We start from the raw sequence: 21,814 nt of genomic DNA, 5'->3' as shown, positions 1-21,814 counted from the left end.
GCTAGAAATTGTAAAAATGAACCCAATATACATTTGGACTTTAAAAGTACAATAACTGAAATAAAAAATTCACTAAAGGAGCTCAACAGCTGAACTGAGCTGGCAGAAGAGTCAGGGAAACTGGGACAGGTCAACTGAGGTTATCCAGTCTGAGAAACAAAGAAAAAAGAATGAAGAAGGTGAGCAGAGCCACCGAGACCTGTGGGATAGCATCAAGCATAATAACATACAAATAATGGGAGTCCAAGAAGGAGGAGAAAGAAAAAGGAACAGAAAGGCTATCTGAAGAAATCATGGCCCCAAACTTCCCAAGTTGTATGAAAAATTTACATCTACACATCCGAGAAGCTCAGTGAACACCAAATGGAATCAATTCAAAGATCCACACCTAGAAGCTTCATAGTCAAACTGTGCAAAGACAAAGACAAAGAATCTTGAAAGCAGCAAGAGCACAGCAACTCTTCACATACGAGGGATCTTCAATAACATTAACAGCTGATGTCTCATCAGAAACCATGGAGGTGAGAAGGCAGTAGGAAGACATGCTCAAAGTACTGAAACAGAGACTGTTAACTAAATTCTATATCCAGCGAAATGATCCTTCAAAAATGAAGGAGAAATTACAACATTCTTAGATTTAAAAACAAAAAACCGGAGAGAATTTACTGCTATCAGACCTGCCCTACAAGAAATACTAAAGGGAATCCTTCAGGCTGAAATGAAAAGACATGTCAGTAACTCCACATAAACAAAAAACACCATTAAAGGAACTACATAGGTAAATACGTAAGGACTTTTGTTTGTGACTCTCTTCTATTCCTCTTCTTTGAGGAACTCTCTTCTGCTCCTCCTCTTTGAAAATATCAACAAAACTGAATAATATGTAGTTACAGTAGGGTAGGGAAAAGAGGAGAGAAAGGAGAGAAGACTCAAATACTAAAATCTGGAATCAAAGAAAAGACAATACTACCAACCTTACAGCAACAAACAAGAATACAGGGGAATACTATGAATAACTGTACGCCAACAAATTAGATAACCTGTCTGAAATGCACAAATTCTGAAAAAGACACAAACTGAAAGCTGACTCAAGAAAAAGAAAATCTGCATAGATAAAACAAGTAAAGATAATTTTAAAACTTCCCACAAAGAGAAGTCCAGAGCCAAATGGTTGGTGAAATTTACCAAACATCTAAAGAATTTATCACTAATCCTTCACAAATTCTTCCAAAAAAGAAAAAAAAAAAAAAAAAGATGAGGGGTGAACATTTCCTAACTCCATTCTATAAGGTAAGTATTACCTGATAACAAAACCAGAAAAAACAGGAAACTATAGACCTTTATGAGTAAACATGCAAGAATTCTCTACAGTCAGTAAAACCAAGAGCTGGTTCTTTGAAAGGGTAAACATAATTGACAAACCTCTGGCCAGGCTCACCAAGAAAAGAGAGAGGACCCAAATAAACAAAATAAGAAATGATAAAGGAGAAATAACAACCCATACCACAGAAATACAAAAAACCGTAAGGTAATACTATGAACAAATTCATATATGAATTTGGCATTTGTATATGCCAACAAATTCGACAGCCTAGAATAAATGGATAAGTTTCTAGAAACATACAGCCCACCAAAACGGAATCAAGAAGAAACAGATAATCTGACCAGATGGATCACTAGGAGTGAAGTAGAATCTGTAAAAAAACAAAAACAAAAAAACTCTCTACAAACAAAAGTCTAGGACTAGGATGGCTTCACAGGCAAATTCTACCACAACATACAAAGAAGAACTTATACCGATCCTTCTCAAACTCTTCCGAAAGACTGAAGAGGAGGGAACACTCCCAAAGACATTCTATGAAGCCACCATCACCCTGATACCAAAATCAGACAAAGACACTACCAAAAAAACAAAATTACAGGCCAAATCTTTGATGAACAGCAATGCAAAAATCCTCAACAAAATATTAGCAAACTGAATGCAACACATAAAAAAGGTAATATACCATGACCAAGTTGGATTCATCCCAGGGTCACAAGGATGCTTCAACATACACTAATCAATGTGATATACCACATCAACAAAGGAAAAGACAGAAACCACATGATCATCTCGATAGATGCAGAAAAAGCATTTGATAAAATTCAACATCCATTCATGATAAGAAATCTTACCAAAGTGGGTACAGAGGGAACATATGTCAACATAATAAAAGCTGTTTATGACAAACCCACCACCGAGTATATAATACTCAACAGTAAAAAGCTGAAAGCCTTGCCGCTAAAACCTGGAATAAGACAAGGATGCCCACTCTTACCACTTCTATTCAACATAGTGTTGGAAATCCTAGCCACAGCAATCAGACAATAAAAAGTATCCAAATCCAAAATGACACAACCCACAAGGGCTCAACTTCCAAAATATACAAACAGCTCATACAGCTCAGTATCAAAAAAACAAACAACCCAATAAAAAAACGGGCAGAAGACCTAAATAGACATTTCTCCAAAGAAGACATACAGATGGCCACCAGGCACATGAAAAGATGCTCAACGTCGCTAATTATTAAGAGAAATGCAAATCAAAACTACAATGAAGTACCAACTCACGCTGACTTGAATAAAAAAAGACTTTCTGTAAACTAAAAAATAAAAATACTTATTTGTTAATAAATTATAAGAAAAAAAATCTCAACAAACAGACCAACAAACCAGGGCTTCCCTGGTAGCACAGTGGTTAAGAATCCACCTGCCAATGCAGGGGACATGGGTTTGAGCCCTGGTCCGGAAGATCCCACATGCCGCGGAGCAACTAAGCCCATGCACAGCAACTACCGAGCCTGTGTGCCACAACTACTGAGCCCAAGTGACACAACTACTGAAGCCCACACACCCAGAGCCCGTGCTCTGCAACGGAGGAGGCACCGCAATAAGGAGTAGCCCCCACTCGCCGCAACTTGAGAAAGCCCGCGCAACAACGAAACCCAACGCAGCCAAAAATAAATAAGTAAAAAATAAATTAAAAATATAAATTAGGGCTTCCCTGGTGGCACAGTGGTTGAGAATCCGCCTGCCAATGCAGGGGACACGGGTTCGAGACCTGGTCTGGGAAGATCCCACATGCCGCGGAGCAACTAAGCCCGTGAGCCACAATTACTGAGCCTGCGCATCTGGAGCCTGTGCTCCGCAACAAGAGAGGCCGTGATAGTGAGAGGCCCGCGCACCGCGATGAAGAGTGGCCCCCGCTTGCCACAACTAGAGAAACCCCTCGCACAGAAACGAAGACCCAACACAGCCATAAATAAATAATTAAAAACAAACAAACAAACAAAATATATAAATTTAAAAAAAACAACAAAAAACTAACAAACCAAATCCCATAACATATAAAAAGATGTTATACCATGACCAAGTTGCATTTATCCCAGGAATGCAAAGTTGTTTTAACATCCAAAAATGTAATACACCATATCAGTAAAATAAAGGGAAAAAAATCACGTGATTCAACAGATGCAGAAAAAGCATTTCACAAAATCCAACACGAAACACTCAACAGGGCTTCCCTGGTGGCGCAGTGGTTAAGAATCCACCTGCCAATGCTGGGACACAGGTTCAAGCCTGGGTCCGGTAAGATCCCACATGCTGGGGAGCAACTAGGCCCGTGCACCACAACTACTGAGCCTGTGTGCCACAACTACTGAAGCCCGTGCACCTAGAGCCCATGCTCCACAACAACAGAAGCCACCGCAATGAGAAGCCCGCACACCGCAACAAAGAGTAGCCCCTGCTCGCCACAACTAGAGAAAGCCCACACACAGCAATGAAGACCCAGCACAGCCAAAAATAAATAAATTTATTAAAAACAAAACAAAACAAAACACTCAAATTAGAAATAGAAGGGAAATTCATCAACTCAATAAAGGTCATCCAGTGAAAACCCACAGCTAACATCATACTTAATGGTGAAAGACTGAATGCTTTTCCCCTAAAATCAGGAAAATGACAAGGATGTCTACCCTCATCCCTTCTATTCAACATTGTACTGGAGAACCTGGCCAGGGCAGTTAGATAAGAAAAAGAAATAAAAAGCATTCAGATTGGAAAGGAAAAAAACTACCTTTCTGCAAATGACATGATCATATAAATCCTAAGGAATTCACTGAAAAACTATTAGAACTAATAAATGACTTCAACATAGTTACAGGATACAAAATCAACATAAAATTCCATCCCCCTTCTACACACTAGCAATGAAAATTTAAAAATGAAATTAAGAACTAAAAAACACCAACAGGAATAAATTTAGCAAAAGAAATGTGAGACCCATATAATGGAAGCTATAAAATTTCATTGAAAGAAAGTGAAAAAGAGCTACAAAAAGATGGAAAGATATCACATGTTCACAGATTGAGAAGACTTAATATTATGATGGCAATACTCCCCAAATTAATCAAGAGGTTCAATGCAATCCCTATTTCAAAATCCCAGTTGTCTTTATTGCATAAATGACAAGCTGACCCCACAATTTATGGGGACATGGGAGGGAACCATAATAGTCAGAAGAGTCTTCAACTAGAAGACCAAAATTGGAGGACTATGTATGAGCTAATAAAATTGTACAACTCTTAGAAGAAAACATAGGTGTAAATATTTGTGACCTTGTCTCTGGCAATAGTTTCTTAGATATGACATCAAAAGTACAAATGACAGAAGAAAAAAAAAAGAAAGAAATTGGACTTAATCAGAATTTAAAACCTTTGTGCTTCAAATGTCAAGAAAATGGGGGAAAAAAAAAAGACAGGCACAGATTGGTAGAAAATATTGGCAAACCTTGTATCTGCTGAGGATCTAGTATCCATAATATATAAAGAACTCTTATAACTCACCAATGAAAAGACAAATGACCAGTTAAAACATGGGCAGAAGATTTGAGTAGCCATTTTTCCATGGCAGATATACATATAAGGCCACCAAGCATGTGAAAACATACTCAACATCATTAGGCATTAGGGAAATGCAAATCAAAACCACAGTGAGATTCCACTTCACATCCACTAGCGTAGGTAAAATTTAAAAGGCAGTACCAAGTGTTGACAAGGATGGGGAGACATCAGACTCCTCATACATTGTTGAGGGGCAAATGAAATAGTGCAGCCACCTTGGAAAACAGTTTGGCAGCTCCTTAAAAAGTTTAGCATGGAGTTACTGTATGAGCCAGCAATTCCATTCCTAGTATATAACCCAAGAGATTTCACACAAAAACTTGCATGGGAATGTTCATAGCAGCATTATTTATAATAACCAAGAAGTGGAAACCACCTGATGAATGGCATAAATGTATACCCATACAATGGAATATTTTATTCAGCCACTTAAAAGGTAATGAAGTACTAAAAATACATGATAAAAAAATTATACTAAGTGAAAAAGGCTAGTCACAAAAGACTATGTATTATAGGATTCCATCTATATGAAACATCCAGAATAGGTAAATCATAGAGACCTAATGTAGAGGAGTGGCTGCCAGGGGAGGAGACAGAGTGACTGCTAATGGTTTTGTGGTTTCTTTTTTGGGTGATGAAAATGTTGTAAAACTAGATAGTAGTGAGGGTTACATAACCGTTCCATATTCTAAAAACCATTGACTTGTACACTGTAGAGGGGTGAATTTTATATGTAAATTATACTTCTCTTTTAAAAAACACTTTGTTTAAATATAATTTCCTTATAATATCATTCACCTATTTAAAGTGGAAATTGCACGGTTCTTCGTATATTCACAAGTATGTGTAACCATCATCACAGTCAACTTTAAGAACATTTTTCGTCACCTCAGAAAGAACCTCTGTACCTTTAGCTATCACCCCTCTCCCTCCATGCCTCCCCAGCCCTAAGGAACCACTTACCTACTTTCTACCGTTACAGGTTTTCCTATTTTGGACATTTTATGTGAATGGAATCATATATAACATAGTCTTTTGTGACTGACTTGGTTCACTTAGCCTTATATTTCAAGGTTCGTCTACACTGTAAGACTGATTCCTTTCTATGACCTAATAGTAGTCCTAATTGTATGCCTATACCACACTTTATTTACCCATTCATCAACTGATGGGCATTTGGGTCATTTCCACTTTTTGGCCAGTATGAGTAATGCTGCTATGAACATTCATGTACAAGTTTTGACGTGGACATACATTTTGTTTCTCTTGGGTATTTACCTAGGAGTGGAGTTGGCGGGTGATATCGTAACTCTACGTTTAACCGTTTGAGACACTTCCAAACCGTTCTCCAAAGCGGCTACGCCATGTTGTATTCCCCTCCCCCAAAGCGTAGGAGGCTTCCTCACCAACACTTGTTGGTATCCGACTTTTTGATTCTAGCTAGCCTAGTGGGCGTGAAGGGGTTATACTTCCATTTTATAAAAAAGGAGTGGGAGATTCCCACAGAGCTTGAAACTTTGATCTCCTGCCAAGTGTTTTCATGATTCCCATTAGTACTTGATGATTGTTTGCGTTGGAGCCTGAGTGAAAATGTGGAGGTGGCTCTGAGAAATGTGTCAAAATTGCTGCATCTCAGAATATGCCAGGGTCACAGGCCAGAGGCAGGGGGCAGCGTGTCCCAAGTCCTGCCGTGCCTCATATCCAAAGGGAGAGATTATGCCCTGTGGTAGGAGACAGGACGGAGGTGCAGAAAGTTCAATTTCAGGGAGCTCTGTGACAACAGAATGGTCAGGGACCAGAAACCCAAGGAACAATGGATGGCACGGCTATTCCATCCTAGGCAATGGGGGGCCATGTGCACAGTGCCCATGAGAATGACAGTAAAGACAGCTGATTTGGCAGGGCTGCTACCACGTTGATAGTGTTCTTAAGGCTTCCTGCTGGACTGGGTCAGGAGAAAGGAAAGCAAGCCTGCTCTCAGAAGTGATGGAGGTGCTGGTGAGTGGGTGTGTGGAAGGAGGACACCTGTATCTTGATGTCAGCAGGCCCACTGGCTACTGCTGTGCCCAAAAAGTAGGACAGAGAAGTGGACCACTGGGGTCCCCAGACCCTACGGGAGCCCCTGGTTGGGAATATCACACCCAAGGCTCAAGGCAGACCAGAGGGATGAAAGGCAGCAGGACGCACACCTGCCCAGCAGTTCCAGTCAGGCCCGGGAGTGCCACCCTCGCTCCTGCTTAGAGCAGAAACCAGCAACAACTCAAAATTCATCTCGTTCTTTGAACACATCTTACTGAGCACAAGGCTGCGTCATCTCTATTTGAGTGTGGTGTGTGGTGCCTGTGTGCACGTACGTGTGAGTGTGTATGTGCGTGTGTCTCTGTGTTCAGATGCTCACCATTTTCTGTGCTCTTTGCAGCCAAACTTGGATCCCGCCACCCCTGGTCCAAAAGATGGCAAGAGCTACATGCCAACAGTCAGGAGGAAAAAAGAATTTAAAGCTGCAAGTGCCGATTCCAGTGCTTTGGAGACACGGCAAGAGTGCAAGTCAACATGAAGGAATTATTTTTACTACAGCAACTGTTCTCCTGAGACTCATTCTTCCTGTATTTAACCTTTCATTCTTGGGGTTGGAAAGAAACACACAGGAAAACCCCAGCCTCGTATGCTGAGTAAATTCACAGCTAAATCCGGGCACCAGTGCTGTCTTGAAACAACACAGCCATCTTCCTGTAACTGATTATTTGCCGTGTAACTGAAGCAGCTCGTCCTCGCTCCTGATTAAACGCACGCACTCCAAGAACCACATAATGAGGCGACGGCACCGTAAACACGACGTGTGGTTTCAGTGGGAAATAAATTGTATCCAGCAGCTGATGGGTAACCATGGGCTAGGGTTGACTCTGATCACAGGAATCTCTCCCATGGTGAAGCCTCCTGGCCTCCTTACCCTTTGTGGGGAAAAAAAAAAATCACAAGGACAGTCTTACCACACACGAAACCCTCTGGCGGCACGGCAAAGATGCTCCGGCCCTTCAGCGACTCTGGGTGGGCACAGGTGGCTGTCACGAAGCCCTGCAGCGTCCTGCCCAGCAGCCACGGGGGCAGCCACTTCAGCTGGCAGTCGCACAGGAAGCTGTCGCTGCTGATATGGCTGAAAGCAAGACAAAAGGGTCGTGTGAAGTGTGACCGCAAAGAAGGGATACTCGCCTCTGTGCCCGGAATGACCCATCGCCGCCGATCAGCTTCTGCCGTGAAAGTCAGCAAGCTTGAGCGGGAGATGCTCTTTCTTACGGTTCCTCTCCTGCGACCTAGAGCGGTGAGTACGGTCTACCTGGAGACTGTGAGAAAACGCAGCTTCTGGCTCAGTGGGTTAGATTCTGCGTCGCTAACAGGCCGCCAGGTGGTGCCGACTCCGCTGGTCTAAGGGCCACACGTCAAGCAGCAGCCACCTGGAGTTCACACGTGTTCCACGACAGCCACTGCGCTCCTGTGACCCCAGGGACGCCGTCTCCCGGCCTCTGACCATCCCACAGACAGGAGTAGCACAGCCCCCTCTCTGCTTCTTCCCACCCCCCTGATAAGCCACTTGGAGCGGCCAAGCTCCATCTGAGACTCCGATCTAGAGTCTGAAACAAGCCCCGAGAAGGGCTCCTTTTTCTATATGGCTGCTCTGTTTTTTTTTTTTTTTTTTTTTTTATTTATTTATTTATTTATTTATTTATTTATTTTTGGCTGTGCTGGGTCTTTGGTTCGTGCGAGGGCTTTCTCCAGTTGCGGCAAGTGGGGGCCACTCTTCATCGCGGTGCGGGGACCGCTCTTCATCGCGGTGCGCGGGCCTTTCACTATCGCGGCCCCTCCCGTCGCGGGGCACAGGCTCCAGAAGCGCAGGCTCAGCAGCCGTGGCTCACGGGCCCAGCCGCTCCGCGGCACGTGGGATCCTCCCAGACCAGGGCTCGAACCCGTGTCTCCCGCATTAGCAGGCAGATTCCCAACCACTGCGCCACCAGGGAAGCCCGGCTGCTCTGTTTTTATTTGGCAGAGCTGCATGTTTTCTTGCATCCAAATGTCAGCCTCGCGGGCGTGCTCCCCTCTTGTTTGTGTATTTATCTCCACACCAGCGCTATTCAGGAGGCCGGCAGGATTCGGCTCCGCTCCCTAAATAGTGCCTGTGAGTTAATTGCCACTGCCCAGGGAGCATGAGAACGCACAACTTGGGTTTTGTGAGGCTCCAACCAAAACAGAGAATATTTTCTTTTTCATTTCTCAGCAACTGAGGATCAGCTTTTTCAACAGAAATCGGAATCGCCATCTCAGCGGACATTCCTTCCTGAGGAGTCACTTGAAGATAAGTCAGCTGAGGGGTTGAGCTGCCGTGTTCCTGGAAGACCTCGGGCTGTGAGCTCAAGAGCGGAGGTTAGCCCGGCACGAGGAGGGACACAGGACTTATGACATGCGCTTCCCTGGAATAAACTGTCCCTGGTACATGGTGACAAAAAAGGGGTACCGGGATGCTCAGAAATTCCCACAATGTCACATGGGCCAGTGTTAGAGCAGTGGCCTCCCCCCATCCCCCACCATATTCCTCAGGCCCCTTTCTCGTTCTCTATTTCACTCTGACCTTCTAATGAGCAGGGCAACCATCAAACTAGTCAACAGCAAGGCAGAATGAACCTGAAGGCAGAGAACCCAAGGCAGACGAAATTACACAGAATCTGCTCTTCGCTCCTGTTCCTCACTATTGCCAAATGAGCTGGGCATTTTAACCAAATAATTTTGGGAAGTGCTCGTTCAAGACTGAAATAATTGAGCTCAAAGCCATTGTAACTGGGATGCTTGCCCACATTGGACCTTACAATCAGCCCTAGGTTTTGTATTTGATGGGCGGTAGGGCTGTGCTTAGCGATACGTGCAGAGCGGCTCTGTTGAGGAGTCACTGTAGGTGGCGGACGGGCCCTCACAGCTGAGCGCGAAGAAATGGCTGAATCACACCCGCCTCTGGAGAGCTTCCCAGGGCAGGCTGTGTGTGGTGGTCGGGAAGGCTGCCGCCAGGCACAGGAGAACTCACGAGCCCAGGCGAAGAGTGGAAAGGGCCTCTCCCCCCGTCAGAAGCACCTACGGCTTCCCATCAAGGGGCATCTGACGTGCCTGCCCCTTTCCGCAGGAAGGCCTGGGCGCTACACACGGAAGTCTAGGGGAGGACACTGGCCGCTGGGGAGACTTTAGGCCCTTATGTCGGGGACAGGGACATATTTCATTTGAACCACAGGAACAAACTGGAGAAAACAAATTTGACGTTTATCCTTGATCAGAAATGTGTTTGGGGGCTTCCCTGGTGGCGCAGTGGTTGAGAGTCTGCCTGCCAGTGCAGGGGATGTGGGTTCAAGCCCTGGTCTGGGAGGATCCCACATGCCGCGGAGCAACTAGGCCCGTGAGCCACAACTACTGAGCCTGCGCGTCTGGAGCCTGTGCTCCGCAACAAGAGAGGCCGCGATAGTGAGAAGCCCGCGCACCGCGATGAAGAGTGGCCCCCGCTCGCCACAACTAGAGAAAGCCCTCGCACAGAAACGAAGACCCAACACAGCCATAAATAAATAAATAAATAAATAATTTAAAAAAAAAATCTGTGCTAAAAAAAAAAAAAAGAAATGTGTTTGGAAAGGGTTAAGGCTCACACCGTGCATTCAGGGCATTTGCTGGCCGAGCTCCCTAGAGAATTCCCTGCCTCCTCTGCATGAAACCCTCCTCACACCGAGGGGTCCAGACCTCAGAAGACGGCAGGTACTCGGGGTGGACAGAAGGCTGTCCTAAAGAATGAGTTAGGATGAACGGGACGGAGGGAGAGAAATGGAGGCACCTGGTGGGACACCGCCCTCACCTCCACACGCACAAATCGCCTCTGAGACCAAGCCTAGGCCGGACGGGGGATCATCGGTGACCCCAAGGCTCTGCAGCTTCCCGCAGCCAACAGGCACGGCCATTCTGGGCCCCCGCCTGCAGCCATCCCGGCACTCCGCTGGCTTATATCGCACATTTTCATGGTTCCAACGCCAAGTGTGTTTCTAATCATCGCTTGTGGAAATTTACCCAGAGGATGACTAAGTGCACAGCACAACCTGCCTTGATCCAATGGGGGAAGAAAATGACCAAGTGGGATTAACCATTTCTCCCATCAGAGGACTGGGCCCACGGCCAGCCCCAGCTGGGTACATGCAGCGATTGACGGGAAGCCTAGGCAGGGGGCCAAGGCTGAGCCTCCAGAACCACACAGATGCATTTGCGGGGGAGGGGATCCAAGCACCTGGAAGGGCCCAGTTAGTCCCAACTAGAAAACTGTCTCAGGAAACCTGAGTCTTTAGGAGGCCCAAAGGAAAATCTTCTCTCCCTGTCCTGCTCTCTTTCTCTCTCTTCCCTCTAACTGGATCTTTTTCACTTCCAGCATTTTATTTGGAAAGTTTCAAAGACAAATGCTGGAGGGAAATGCACCGTGAACACCCACAGACTCACCACTTTGTAAAATCTGAATGTTTTGTGATACCTGCTTTATCACATATCTGTCCATGTGTCCGTCCTTCCACGAACTCCCGTTCTAAGATCAGGACCCTTATGAGAAAGGGCACCAACTCGACAGACTTGAATCCTGCAGGACACTAAACATCGTGAGGCCAGGGCCCGTCCACCTCGCCTCCCCTCACTCACCCAAGGGAAAGTCACCGGGGCCTCTTCCTGCTTTGGTTTCCAACTGTGGGGACCGCACCCCCCTACTGCCCCATTCCTCCCCTCCCCGCTGCCACCGAGGGTCCACCAGGATTGGCCGCAGGAACGAGGATGAGCTCAGGGTGTAAAGACGGCCATTGGCATGTCCGATTTTCTCAGCACTTGTAGGAACCCAAAGCTGCACCTTTAGGGAACTAAACGTTATGGCTCAAACTCATTGGCTGCAGAATCGGATTCATGTACAGGAAGAAAAAAGGAAACTTGGGTGTTGCTACCTGAGTACTTAGATGAGCCCCTCTGCCAGAGACTAGGACACAGGCAAGCTCTTCTAACCCTGTCGCCCACGGGCCCACACGGAAAGTCTGCAGCGGCAACATCACGGCCTACAAATGCCACGGGGGCCCTGGGAACACACGTGGGCTGGGCGCCTCCTCACTATCCCATGGTACGTGTCACCATCCCACGGAGAGCTCTGCCCTGCTCACAGCCCACCCAGATCAAGAAGCCCCTCTCAATATAGGCCCTTCATTGTAGGCACCCCTAAAAGATGAAGCACTTGTCCTTGACATAATGAAAGGGATGATTATCCATTTTACAGAAGAGAGTTTGTTTCACATCATCCAGAACAGCGGTTAGTCAACGACAGCCTGCAGGCCCACTGCCTGTTTTTGTAAATAAGAATTTATTGGCACACGGCCACACCTATTCGTTTACGTATAATTTATGGCTGATTTCTGCTACAAGAGTCAAGTTGTCATGGCAGAGGCCCTGTGGCCCAAAAAGTTGAAAATATTTACTGTGGCCCTATAAGAAAAAGTATACTGACTCCTGATTCAGAATAAGCCCCCAGAGGGCATTTTTTTCAAAAAGACAATTGAACTTACAGACAACTATAAATGATCACAACTATTATATAAAATAAAGCATAATGCAATTAAGGCACTTCTTACTCTGAAATCCTCTACTCATGTTAACTGGGGCCACGGAATCCCGGGTACTTACAGCTCTTTAAGATTCTTCATCTTCACAAAGGCATCAAACTGGACAGATCTGATTGCATTCTCTCCAAGGTTCCTGAAAAAGAACATTCTTTACTTAGGCAAAGAAACTCCAGGTGCCCTTCAAGTCAGCCACGTGTTTGAGCCACGACGCTCAGGGATTTTTCCTGACAGCCCAGGCTTCGCCAACGAACCACAGGCACTAGCCAGACACCCGTGTCCTGTCCTAAGGCCACTGTAAGCGGCTGTTATTTCACCTACATTGACACAAGCACGTGGAATAACTCCGGAAAGAGCCAGCCTTAAGGGTGGCATCAAAGCTAAGCCAAGGCCCGCTCAGCAAGTCAACAGGCAAAGCTTTCCCAACAGAATTGTGGTCGCACTTGACTCAAAGACAAAATACCCTAAGAATCAAGTACTGGAGGCAGCCGCCTCAGTTGGTGACACACGGACGTCTCAGGGCTGGCTCCGTCCTCCTCCTCCCAGGCTCTCAGAGGCGAACACACCAGGAGGAACTTCCCAGTTAAACCCAACGTGTACTCAGCACTGCTGCGCTGCTTTAGCAGTATAAAGGGTCCTGGTGGAAGTGGAAGGGAGCCCAGGGCCCGAGCAGGCCCAGGCAATGGGGAGGCCAGGCAGGAGGACGGTATTTATCTGAACACCGAGTGGCCATATGTTCTGTAACCGTTTCTGGCATAGGCATAAACGAAGGCCAAAGTTGAAGCTGACTTATAATGAGAAGGAAGCAGCTGGCGTTTCCAAATAGCCTGTTTCTCGGTTTACAAAGATGCTTTTCAATTGCTCGCAGACTTCCCCGGCAGCCGTGTTTGGCAGGCCTGTGGGTCAGGGAAGGTACTCACAGGTGCTCCAGACCTTCCAGCCCCGAGAACGCTCTCTTAGCCACAGACTTGATCTTGTTTCCTGACAGAGTTCTGCAGTTTCCAAACATCCAGAAACAGAGGTGGGGTGGGAGCGGGAGGGAGAGCAACAAGGGAGGGTGGGGAGAAAAAGAACACACAATTAGGGTGGTGCTATCTGATAAGTGTCCAGGGAGAGGCAGGTGGAAATCTGACCTGTGCCGAGATTATGCATCTGAGGTATGCGGGCCCTCCCCCTTCTGAAATGAAATACTTTTATCTTTATTAGAATTTAACAGTGATGACAGGTAGGAATTGCATGCACTGTCTTGCCAAAAAGGCCCCTTGCAGTGTTAAGTGGAAATCACCTTGTCCAGCCCGGGCTCTCTCTCTCTCTAAGGACCACCCTGGGGGGAGTGTAGCCATAGTCCCACAGAGGAGAGAGAACTCATCACTGCTCCAGCGAGAGGAAGCAGAGTCAGGAGGAAAATTCTTGGAATTAAAAACTACCACCCACTTCTGAAAACTGCCTTCTGGGGATAAAGGTTCCCAGAGGAGGCAGGAGGAGGACAGGACAGTGGGTACCTATTGAGATGGCCCCCCAGCTCTGGGGCACACGCTGGCAGCCAGGATGCGGCCATAGTGCGCTGCACCCCTGCCTGCGAGAAGGCCCCTCGGCTCTTCAGCAAGAGCCCGGGTTTTAAATGATGCCAACGGCCCGAGGTTATTAAATCCTAGATAGACAGGTCCTCAACGGTCAGCCCCCAAGGCTATCTAATGCCTGTACCTGGACCATCTACCCATGAGAAGGGGGGTCTCGCTGCCAGAGAATTCCAGTCACAATCTCAGCAGTGACTGTCAAGAGTTTTCTCAGAAACCCAAGTCTGGCCCCTGCAGTACATGTGGAAGAAATGGATGCTTCTTCCACGGGCTGTGTCATCCAAAGGGAAGCCTGTGTCTGGACTTAGGGTAGGGGTGGCACCTAGAGTGGCTGGACATTGGGAATGAAAAGCATCAAGGTTCCAGTTTTCCCTCCTCGTTATCAGATGCTCTGATGAGAGCCCACCAAGGCGTTTCCTCTAACTGCTGCTGGCACAGGAAATTCTGCCAGCGAACACCTGAGGTAATGCTGACAAGTACGGGGCTCTTTGACTGTGGTGTCCACCGGGACTCCCCAAAGGGTAGGTTAAGAAGGACATGGGCTGCTGGGAGCCAGCTCCTGGGAGGTCTCAGAACCGCAGGTGTGGGACAGGGACTCCTAGGCACCAAGGGCAGGTGGTCAGGAGAAAGCCTTAGAGAAAGGCAGGCCGGCTCAGCCCCTCACCAGGAGGGGGAATTCCTTGTCTAGAACCCACGGAGAATCAGGGGAAAGATCTCGACTAAAGACCAGATCTGTCTTCAGACCTTCGTTAAGATGGGACCCACAAGGGAAAACAGCAAGCACACAGCCCTCCCTGAAAAGAGGAAAGAAAAGAAATGCGAGCCTTGAAGAAAACCAAAGATGGCAGAACAGCCTGGCACTGCCTGCCACGCAGGCCCCGGGCTTCCACCCAAGTGCCAAAGCCTCCTGGGGCCCGGCAGACAAGGACCAGGAGGCTGCCTCCGGGAGATGGGATCACACACACAGAGAACCCAGCCCTCGCCAGGGGACTTGGGAGGCAGCTGGACCACAGGGCTGCCGCACCCCCCGGGTCCTCTGCTGATGCAGCCGCCCTGGCAACTCTGGGCTCGGCCCTCAGACAGAGCAGCTCTGTGCCCTGCCTCCGGAGGGTCAAGGACCACCACGGCCAGAGACCCCTTTGCCTTCTCCTTCTCTGGGCGGCAGTCTGCATGGGTGTGAGAGCAACCTCATGCTGAAAGCGTTTCCACGACTGCACCGCAGAGCGAGTCCAGCCAGCACCAGCCCGCAGGGCACCGAAGCCCGGCGCTTCTGAGAGCACTGCCAACCTCTCACTCACTCAGATCCCCCAGGCCCAGCCGCTGCGGGCTCCAGGTCCTAGTAAAAGGTATTGAACTGTTTAGTGAAATCTTCCGTAAACGAGATCCAGGAAAAAAAGCTGTGCTTTCTGTCATCCGTTAAATATTAGTCACGTTGGCCTCTCCTACCATGAGGGCAGGCTGTTACTTCTAACGGTGACAATAGCAATAAAACAAACTCTCAAAGGCTCGATTATTCAGGGGCTCATCAGCCTGTTGGTGGATTACAGTAGGTCCTCACATTCCCCAGCAGGCGTCTGCGGGTGGGGGCCGGGGCTCGGCTAGCAGACTGTGGTTCCGGTGAAAGGCCGCTGTGTGCGGACGGGAGAGCAGGGGCTGTGGGCCAGGCGTGTCCCCGTGCCTCTGTGCCACGTGCTGGTGGGCAGCGGAGACGTGGCGCACCCGATCGACGGCTCCCCGGAAGGCAGAGCCGGCCCCGTGTCCCCCGCGCCACCGACCTGGAGCAGGCAGCGACCCTGGGGATCACCTATCGAAGCCTCTCCCCCATCCCTGCCAACCCAGCCAAGGGCCTTCCGGCTCTTGCCGCCTTCACCCCAGGAAGGCTGAAGGGCGGAGGCTACTGCTGTGGCCCTCGGCCCCCTGCCCCCAGGAATGCCCTGGAGAGAGCTGGAACCACGGGGCGGCACCCGCCTCCTCGACGTCCGCAAGTTACCGAACCCTCCCCTCTGCGGCTGACCTGTGCTCCAGAGACCCTGCCTCCCCTCCTCACGTGCTATGAGCTCCGCGGGCTCCCAGCAGGTGTTCCATAAACATTCTGGAAGGAGGGGCGTCGGGTGGGTGAGTGTAATAACGCCCTGCCAGGAAGCTCAGGATTGAGGAACCATCCCAAATGGCTGTGTTCAGCAGCTGGAAAAATGAAGGGCAGGGCAGGCTTCACAGACGGAAGCCTTTTATGGCTCTGCTGCTCACTTGTTCCTTTCCTGGAAGACGTTTTAGTTTCGGGCTGGCCTCGGGCACGGCAGGGAGGACCCCGGGTCCTCAGCTAAGGGAGTGCAGGCCAGCCAGCGTGTCCACCTTCCCTTCTGAGGGAGGTCTCTGACCTCCGCCCCTCAGCTGCTTCCACGGCCGGGCCCGCCGGCGGCTCTAGAGGGACAGCCCTCCTCGGCTGGCGTGAGCACCCCCCCATTTCTAATGGGTCCAACGGACTCACCACCAGGCCGCTCAAACAGGGCCTCTCGGTGCCACGGCCACGCCGCAGAGCGTCAGGCATTGCTCTGGGGAGACCAAAGCAGCACGGGTTCCTCCCGGCTTCATTCAACAAACGTTGCCTCAACACCGTTAGCAGTTAGGAAGGCGGCTCCAGGCTGCACACAGGCTGGTTTATGCAGAACCAGAAGCCCGGCGTCCCCAAGGGCCCGGCACACCCCACGAGGCAGGAAGGGTCTCCGTGGCGCGCTCACAGTGCTTTCTAACCGGAGCTGTGCACCCGGATCACAGGAAAGCGCGGGCCTTCCTTTTCCCCTTTTAATGCGGAAGATTTCACACACCCTCGTAGGCAGACGGGAGGGTGTCGTGAGCCCCACGTGCCCGCCACACAGCTACGACCATCATCTGATGGTGCCAATCCTGGTTCATCTGTGCCCACTCCTCATTCCCAACCCCGGCTGGACCACTGGGAATATCCATCCCATAGTTTTCTTTTTTTATCCAAGAAGAGGATTCTTTTTTTTATCTTTTGCAATATAACCACAATACCATGCCACCTAAGTAAATGACTGCATATATTTAATCATATTAAGGAACTATTGTTATGGTCCCGATTTCCCTCAGTTGTGTGCATCTCTTCAGTTTTTTTTTTTGGAAAAGGATACAAGAGCCTCCAGGCCCAAGATCCTGATGAGTGGGGCTGGGTGGGAGGAGACTGGACACTGTATTTTACAGGTCACCGTTAACCCACTGCTTCCAAACACCCACGTCAAGCAGCTCAGTGCAAGCGAGGGTTACGGGCACTCGTGCTGCCTTCTTGGGACTTTACACAGGACTGTCACCCTAGTCCAGTGGGTCAAAGTAGGAGAACATGCTGGGGAAGAGACAGCAGGCGATTAGGAAGGCGGCTCTAGGCTACGGACAGCGGAGAGCTTTTGCAGAACTGGAAGCCCTAGTGCCCTCAAGGGTCACCGCCCCCAACTGGCAGGGAAGAGCCTCCTAGAAGCCGTGACACCCGAGAACAGGCTCCAGGTTCCACCGCAGGGACAGGCCCCGCAGAGAAGGCTTGTGTTCAGCGGCTGCTCAGGTGCCCAGCACCCCGGCTCCGCCATCCCCGCAGCTGCATCCCGAGCTTAGGGCTCCTCTGGTCAGTGACAGGCCTCTGTCCCATCCCGTCGTGCCGTCCTGGCTCTTCCCAAGCCCGCTGGGTAAAGGGCCCAGGAAGTGGGGGAGAAAGGAGCATTTTTTTAGGGGAGAAAAAGAAGGCTGACAGGCATTTGTGACCCACTATCAGAACGCAGGAGCCTCAAGAAGAGAACGAATCCTCAGAGAGCCAAAACGGCTGACACTTACAACTCCCAGACTATCAAGAGCGTGAAAAACCCCACTTTTCAAAACAAATTAGAAACGTTAACTCTACAGAAAGACCCTCCCACCACAGGCTTTCCCGGAGCCTCGCCCTCCACTGCTGCTTTCAAAATATTTACTTTACCCTCGTGCTCTGCTCGGCTCACCGTCACCACAACAGGCTGGGGGAGACGGAGCGGGGACCATCTTCTGTCTTGTCCTCCTCCAAACCCTCCCCCCCAGCAGCTAGTGAACAGTGATAATAGCTCCCAGCCCCATGCCTATATGTTCCTTGGGAGGCATCTGTAGAGAGTGCTGGGGAGATGCAGAAAAGAGGGTAGGACGAGGGGAGGCACAAGGCTTCGGGGCCACACAGGCGAGTCCCAGCCCTGCCGCCCACCGGCTGTGTGATCTTGGGCAAAATCCCTTCCCCTCTGTTTTCTCAACTACAGCAGAAAGGATGCGTAACACAGCCCGGCCTCCTGAGACAGTCAGACGTGACACACACACACACACACACACACGCCTCACAAATTCTAGGAGCTTAGAAAAACAAACCCCAAACACCGGAAACCTTGAATAAAAAACAGCTACTGTATGGTAATGATTGTTTCCGTTTAAGATTATGATTGACAACAAAAAGACTGCCCGAAGACTCAAAACCATCAAGAGTTACTTAGCTTCAGACGTTTAGAATTTCTAGAAATTCAGTAAGAGGGGAAGACTCCTTTGAGCAAAGAACAACAAAAAAATTGGCTGTTTTCACATCAGTCAAGAATTGAACGGGAGAGAAGACCCAACGGGCCTCCAAACACCAGCTCTCTAGCCCCAAAGAAACCAACACCCAGGGCAGCGATGAGGTGGCGGGTCAGGGAGAAGGTGGGATGTCTTCTGCCCCCCTATTCAGACTTTCCTTCCCAAACAAAAGAGAATAAATGTGCCAACGCTCCCAGGGGCGGGCACAGAACAAAGGGTGTAGGGGCCCGTGGAGCCGTCTCCATGCACCAGCCCCACGGATCTTCCAACGCCCAGATACTCACAGCTTGCTGAGGCTGTCAAGCCCTGTGAAAGCACCACTGGTGTCCTCGATTGTCCCTGAAATCTCGTTGTGGTCCAGGTCCCTGGGGAGGAGACAGACAGAAAGCTCACCATTCACTCTGTGGCAGGAAGAGAGACTCACACCCATTCTGCCACCTTGAAGCTCGAAACATCTCGGTGAGTTTTAGGTGCCCAAACGGAACATCCAGTTAGGATTAGAGGCGTGGGCTTCCCTGGTGGCGCAGTGGTTGAGAGTCCGCCTGCCTATACAGGGGACACGGGTACGAGCCCTGGTCCGGGAAGATCCCACATGCCACGGAGCAACTAAGGCCGTGCACCGCAGCTACTGAGCCTACGCTCTACAGCCCGTGAGCCACAACTACTGACACCACGTGCCACAACTACTGATGCCCGCGCACCTAGAGCCCGTGCTCTGCAACAAGAGAAGCCACTGCCAACGAGAAGCCCACGCACCACAATGAAGAGTAGCCCCGGCTCGCCCCAACTAGAGAAAGCCCACGTGCAGCAACGAAGACCCAACGCAGCCAAAAATAAATAAATAAATAAAACAAATTAAAAAAAAAGATTAGGGGCATGACCACTGAGCCACCCTGCCACGAGAACTGCCTTTCTCAGCCTCCCCACAAAGCTGACACAGGCCTTGGAGTGGCAGCTTCACAGCTGCATGTGCTGCTCCCCAGTGGGCAAACGCCAGGCCCCAGGGGAAGGGGTGTAGACGGCACAGGGGAAAGCCTGCTTTGGATTCTGCCCCCAAAGAGCGGACCTCTGGCCACTGCTCTGAGAATGAGTCCGAAAGGTTCCCTAAGGTTCCCATCTGTTTTCACCCCAACCAGGGTCCCTTTCCCGGACTTGACCGAGAAACTGCAGAAGGCACATGGAGGAAAGGACAGGGAAGAAAGAGGCCCCGGCACAGGGCCCTCCCCAGTGGGTTTGGCGCCCAGAGCCCCTGTCTCCCCCCAGGGCCTGCACAGGTGCTGACTCCCAGCCAGGGACGACATCTGGGTGCTGAGTCAGACTTGTGACCCAATTGCCAAGACCAGAGGACGAGGCCAACTTTTCGGCCCAGTCTCCGCCAGCAACGCAAATCACAAGGCCAATGACTCAGCTTCCTCCCCCAGCTTCCAAGGGCAGGTCACCACACCGGGCAAGACACCCCACCTGGCGATCAGGCCCCCATGCTGCCCTGGGTTGGCCCTCCCCAACTTTCCACGAGGTCGGCCACACCTCCCCCTCCCAAGCCCCAGCAGACGCGGGCCAGGACCAGAAAGGGTGCTGCTCGGCTCCCGTGAGCGCCCGCGGGGAGGGGAGCTCGGACCTTGGAGTGAAATGCTCATCCTGACCTTTACTTTACAACCGGAAGCTCAGAGCTGAGATCCTGAGGCTGGAAGGGCCGCCCCCTTTCATCAAGTTCCTCCCATTATCTTGGTCCTGAAACACCCGGGACCCGGGGCTGCAGCTCTGTGTGCCTGCCTCCCTGCTCCGAGCCCCGGCTGCCAAAGTTTTTCTCATTTCTCTGGCCTCCTCAGTCTGAACGTCCTGGCCTTGTCATTCAGCACTGCCATGGCTCCGAGGCTGACCTCGGCTTGAACAGCCTGGCGTCCGGGCTCTTTCTCACTCCTCCGCGACGGCCTGGCATGAAAGCCTTCTCTGCCGTCTCTGCCAAGCGCAAGTGCAAAGGCCTTCCTCCCTGTCATGCTGGAATAGGCCGCTCTTTCTGCAGGGGGCACAGCTGGGAGGGAGGCCTCAGACCCCACGGCCACTGCCTGTTGAAATCCAGACGCCGCTCCCACCCCACCCCCCCTTTATGGCTGGTTGTTCTGTTGCCTGGAAGTTCTCGAAAGCCCAGAAAAGCCCAGAAAATTTTAAGTCCCAGAAAAGCACCCTGCAGCAACTTCTGGCAACTCCCTCCACCTCACGGGGAACTTAGAGGGAAATGACATGGTCATCTCCATTGTGTTAAATGACCCTAAAAAGGCCCCGGGAGAGACACAGGATTCCCTCATCACCTCTTCTGGAAACGGGCGTCCTGGATGCAGGCTATATGCTGAAGAAGTTGAGATGCTAGCCCAAGACACGAGCCTCAGGATTGCCCTGGCTCAGATAAAAATCCTCAGGACTGAAACATGGAAGTCAGCGGGAAGGCTCAGGATGGGAAAGACGGCCCCAGGGCTGCTATCTGGGGGCGGCAGCGCGCAGCCTGGGGAACCTTTCCCAGAGCCGGACGCCACGTCCCGCCAAGCGCACTGCAGGAACCAGTGCGTGGTGATGACAGTTTTTTTTTGAGTCGTCATCACTCTAGGCACCACGCCGGGGGGAAGGAGGGACACTTTTCTGCTCAACTAGCTCTTTTTCGATTTATTACATGAAACTTTGAGACTCTGGCACACATCACAGCTCAGCTTTGTATCTAATTCTGACTCGAGACCAATGAGAAGGGAATGCAGCGAAGCAGCTGGTGTGCTCTATTCTACTCTCCCACCAACCCAACGGGGAAAGACGTACAAGACACGCAGGCTTTTGAGTCCCCGGAAGGCGCCTTCTGCAATGTGACTGATGGAATTGTGGCTGAGGCGTAGGATGCTCAGGCTACTCAGGTCAGCCAGGCTCTCCTCGTCCAGCCGGGTCAGATTATTGAAGGACAGAATCCTGAGGAAGGGGAGGGGAAAGCAAACATCACAGTCAGGTCGCACGGCATCGCCCTCCCTCTCTTCTCCCGAATGTAGAGCCATGGTCGGCCAGTCACCTAGGT

At 50.0% G+C, this 21,814-nt stretch overlaps 1 protein-coding gene across 1 annotated transcript in view; it reads right to left on the bottom strand.

The window, feature by feature from the left end:
• LRIG1 (leucine rich repeats and immunoglobulin like domains 1) overlaps nt 1–21,814 on the bottom strand; it is a 120,365-nt gene that overhangs the window by 8,741 nt on the left and 89,810 nt on the right. The window contains exons 8-12 of the mRNA XM_007192641.2: nt 21,568–21,711; nt 19,047–19,127; nt 13,519–13,590; nt 12,663–12,734; nt 7,934–8,097 (exon numbers count right to left, since the gene is read on the bottom strand). Coding sequence (XP_007192703.2) covers nt 7,934–8,097; nt 12,663–12,734; nt 13,519–13,590; nt 19,047–19,127; nt 21,568–21,711 — 533 coding nt within the window. The remainder of the gene's footprint in view (nt 1–7,933; nt 8,098–12,662; nt 12,735–13,518; nt 13,591–19,046; nt 19,128–21,567; nt 21,712–21,814) is intronic.

The sequence above is a fragment of the Balaenoptera acutorostrata genome, chromosome 10 (genome assembly GCF_949987535.1).
Source record: "Balaenoptera acutorostrata chromosome 10, mBalAcu1.1, whole genome shotgun sequence".
NCBI classification, from domain to species: domain Eukaryota; kingdom Metazoa; phylum Chordata; class Mammalia; order Artiodactyla; family Balaenopteridae; genus Balaenoptera; species Balaenoptera acutorostrata.
Note: the sequence above shows the minus strand (reverse complement) of the source record. Positions and strands in the feature narration are given on the sequence as shown.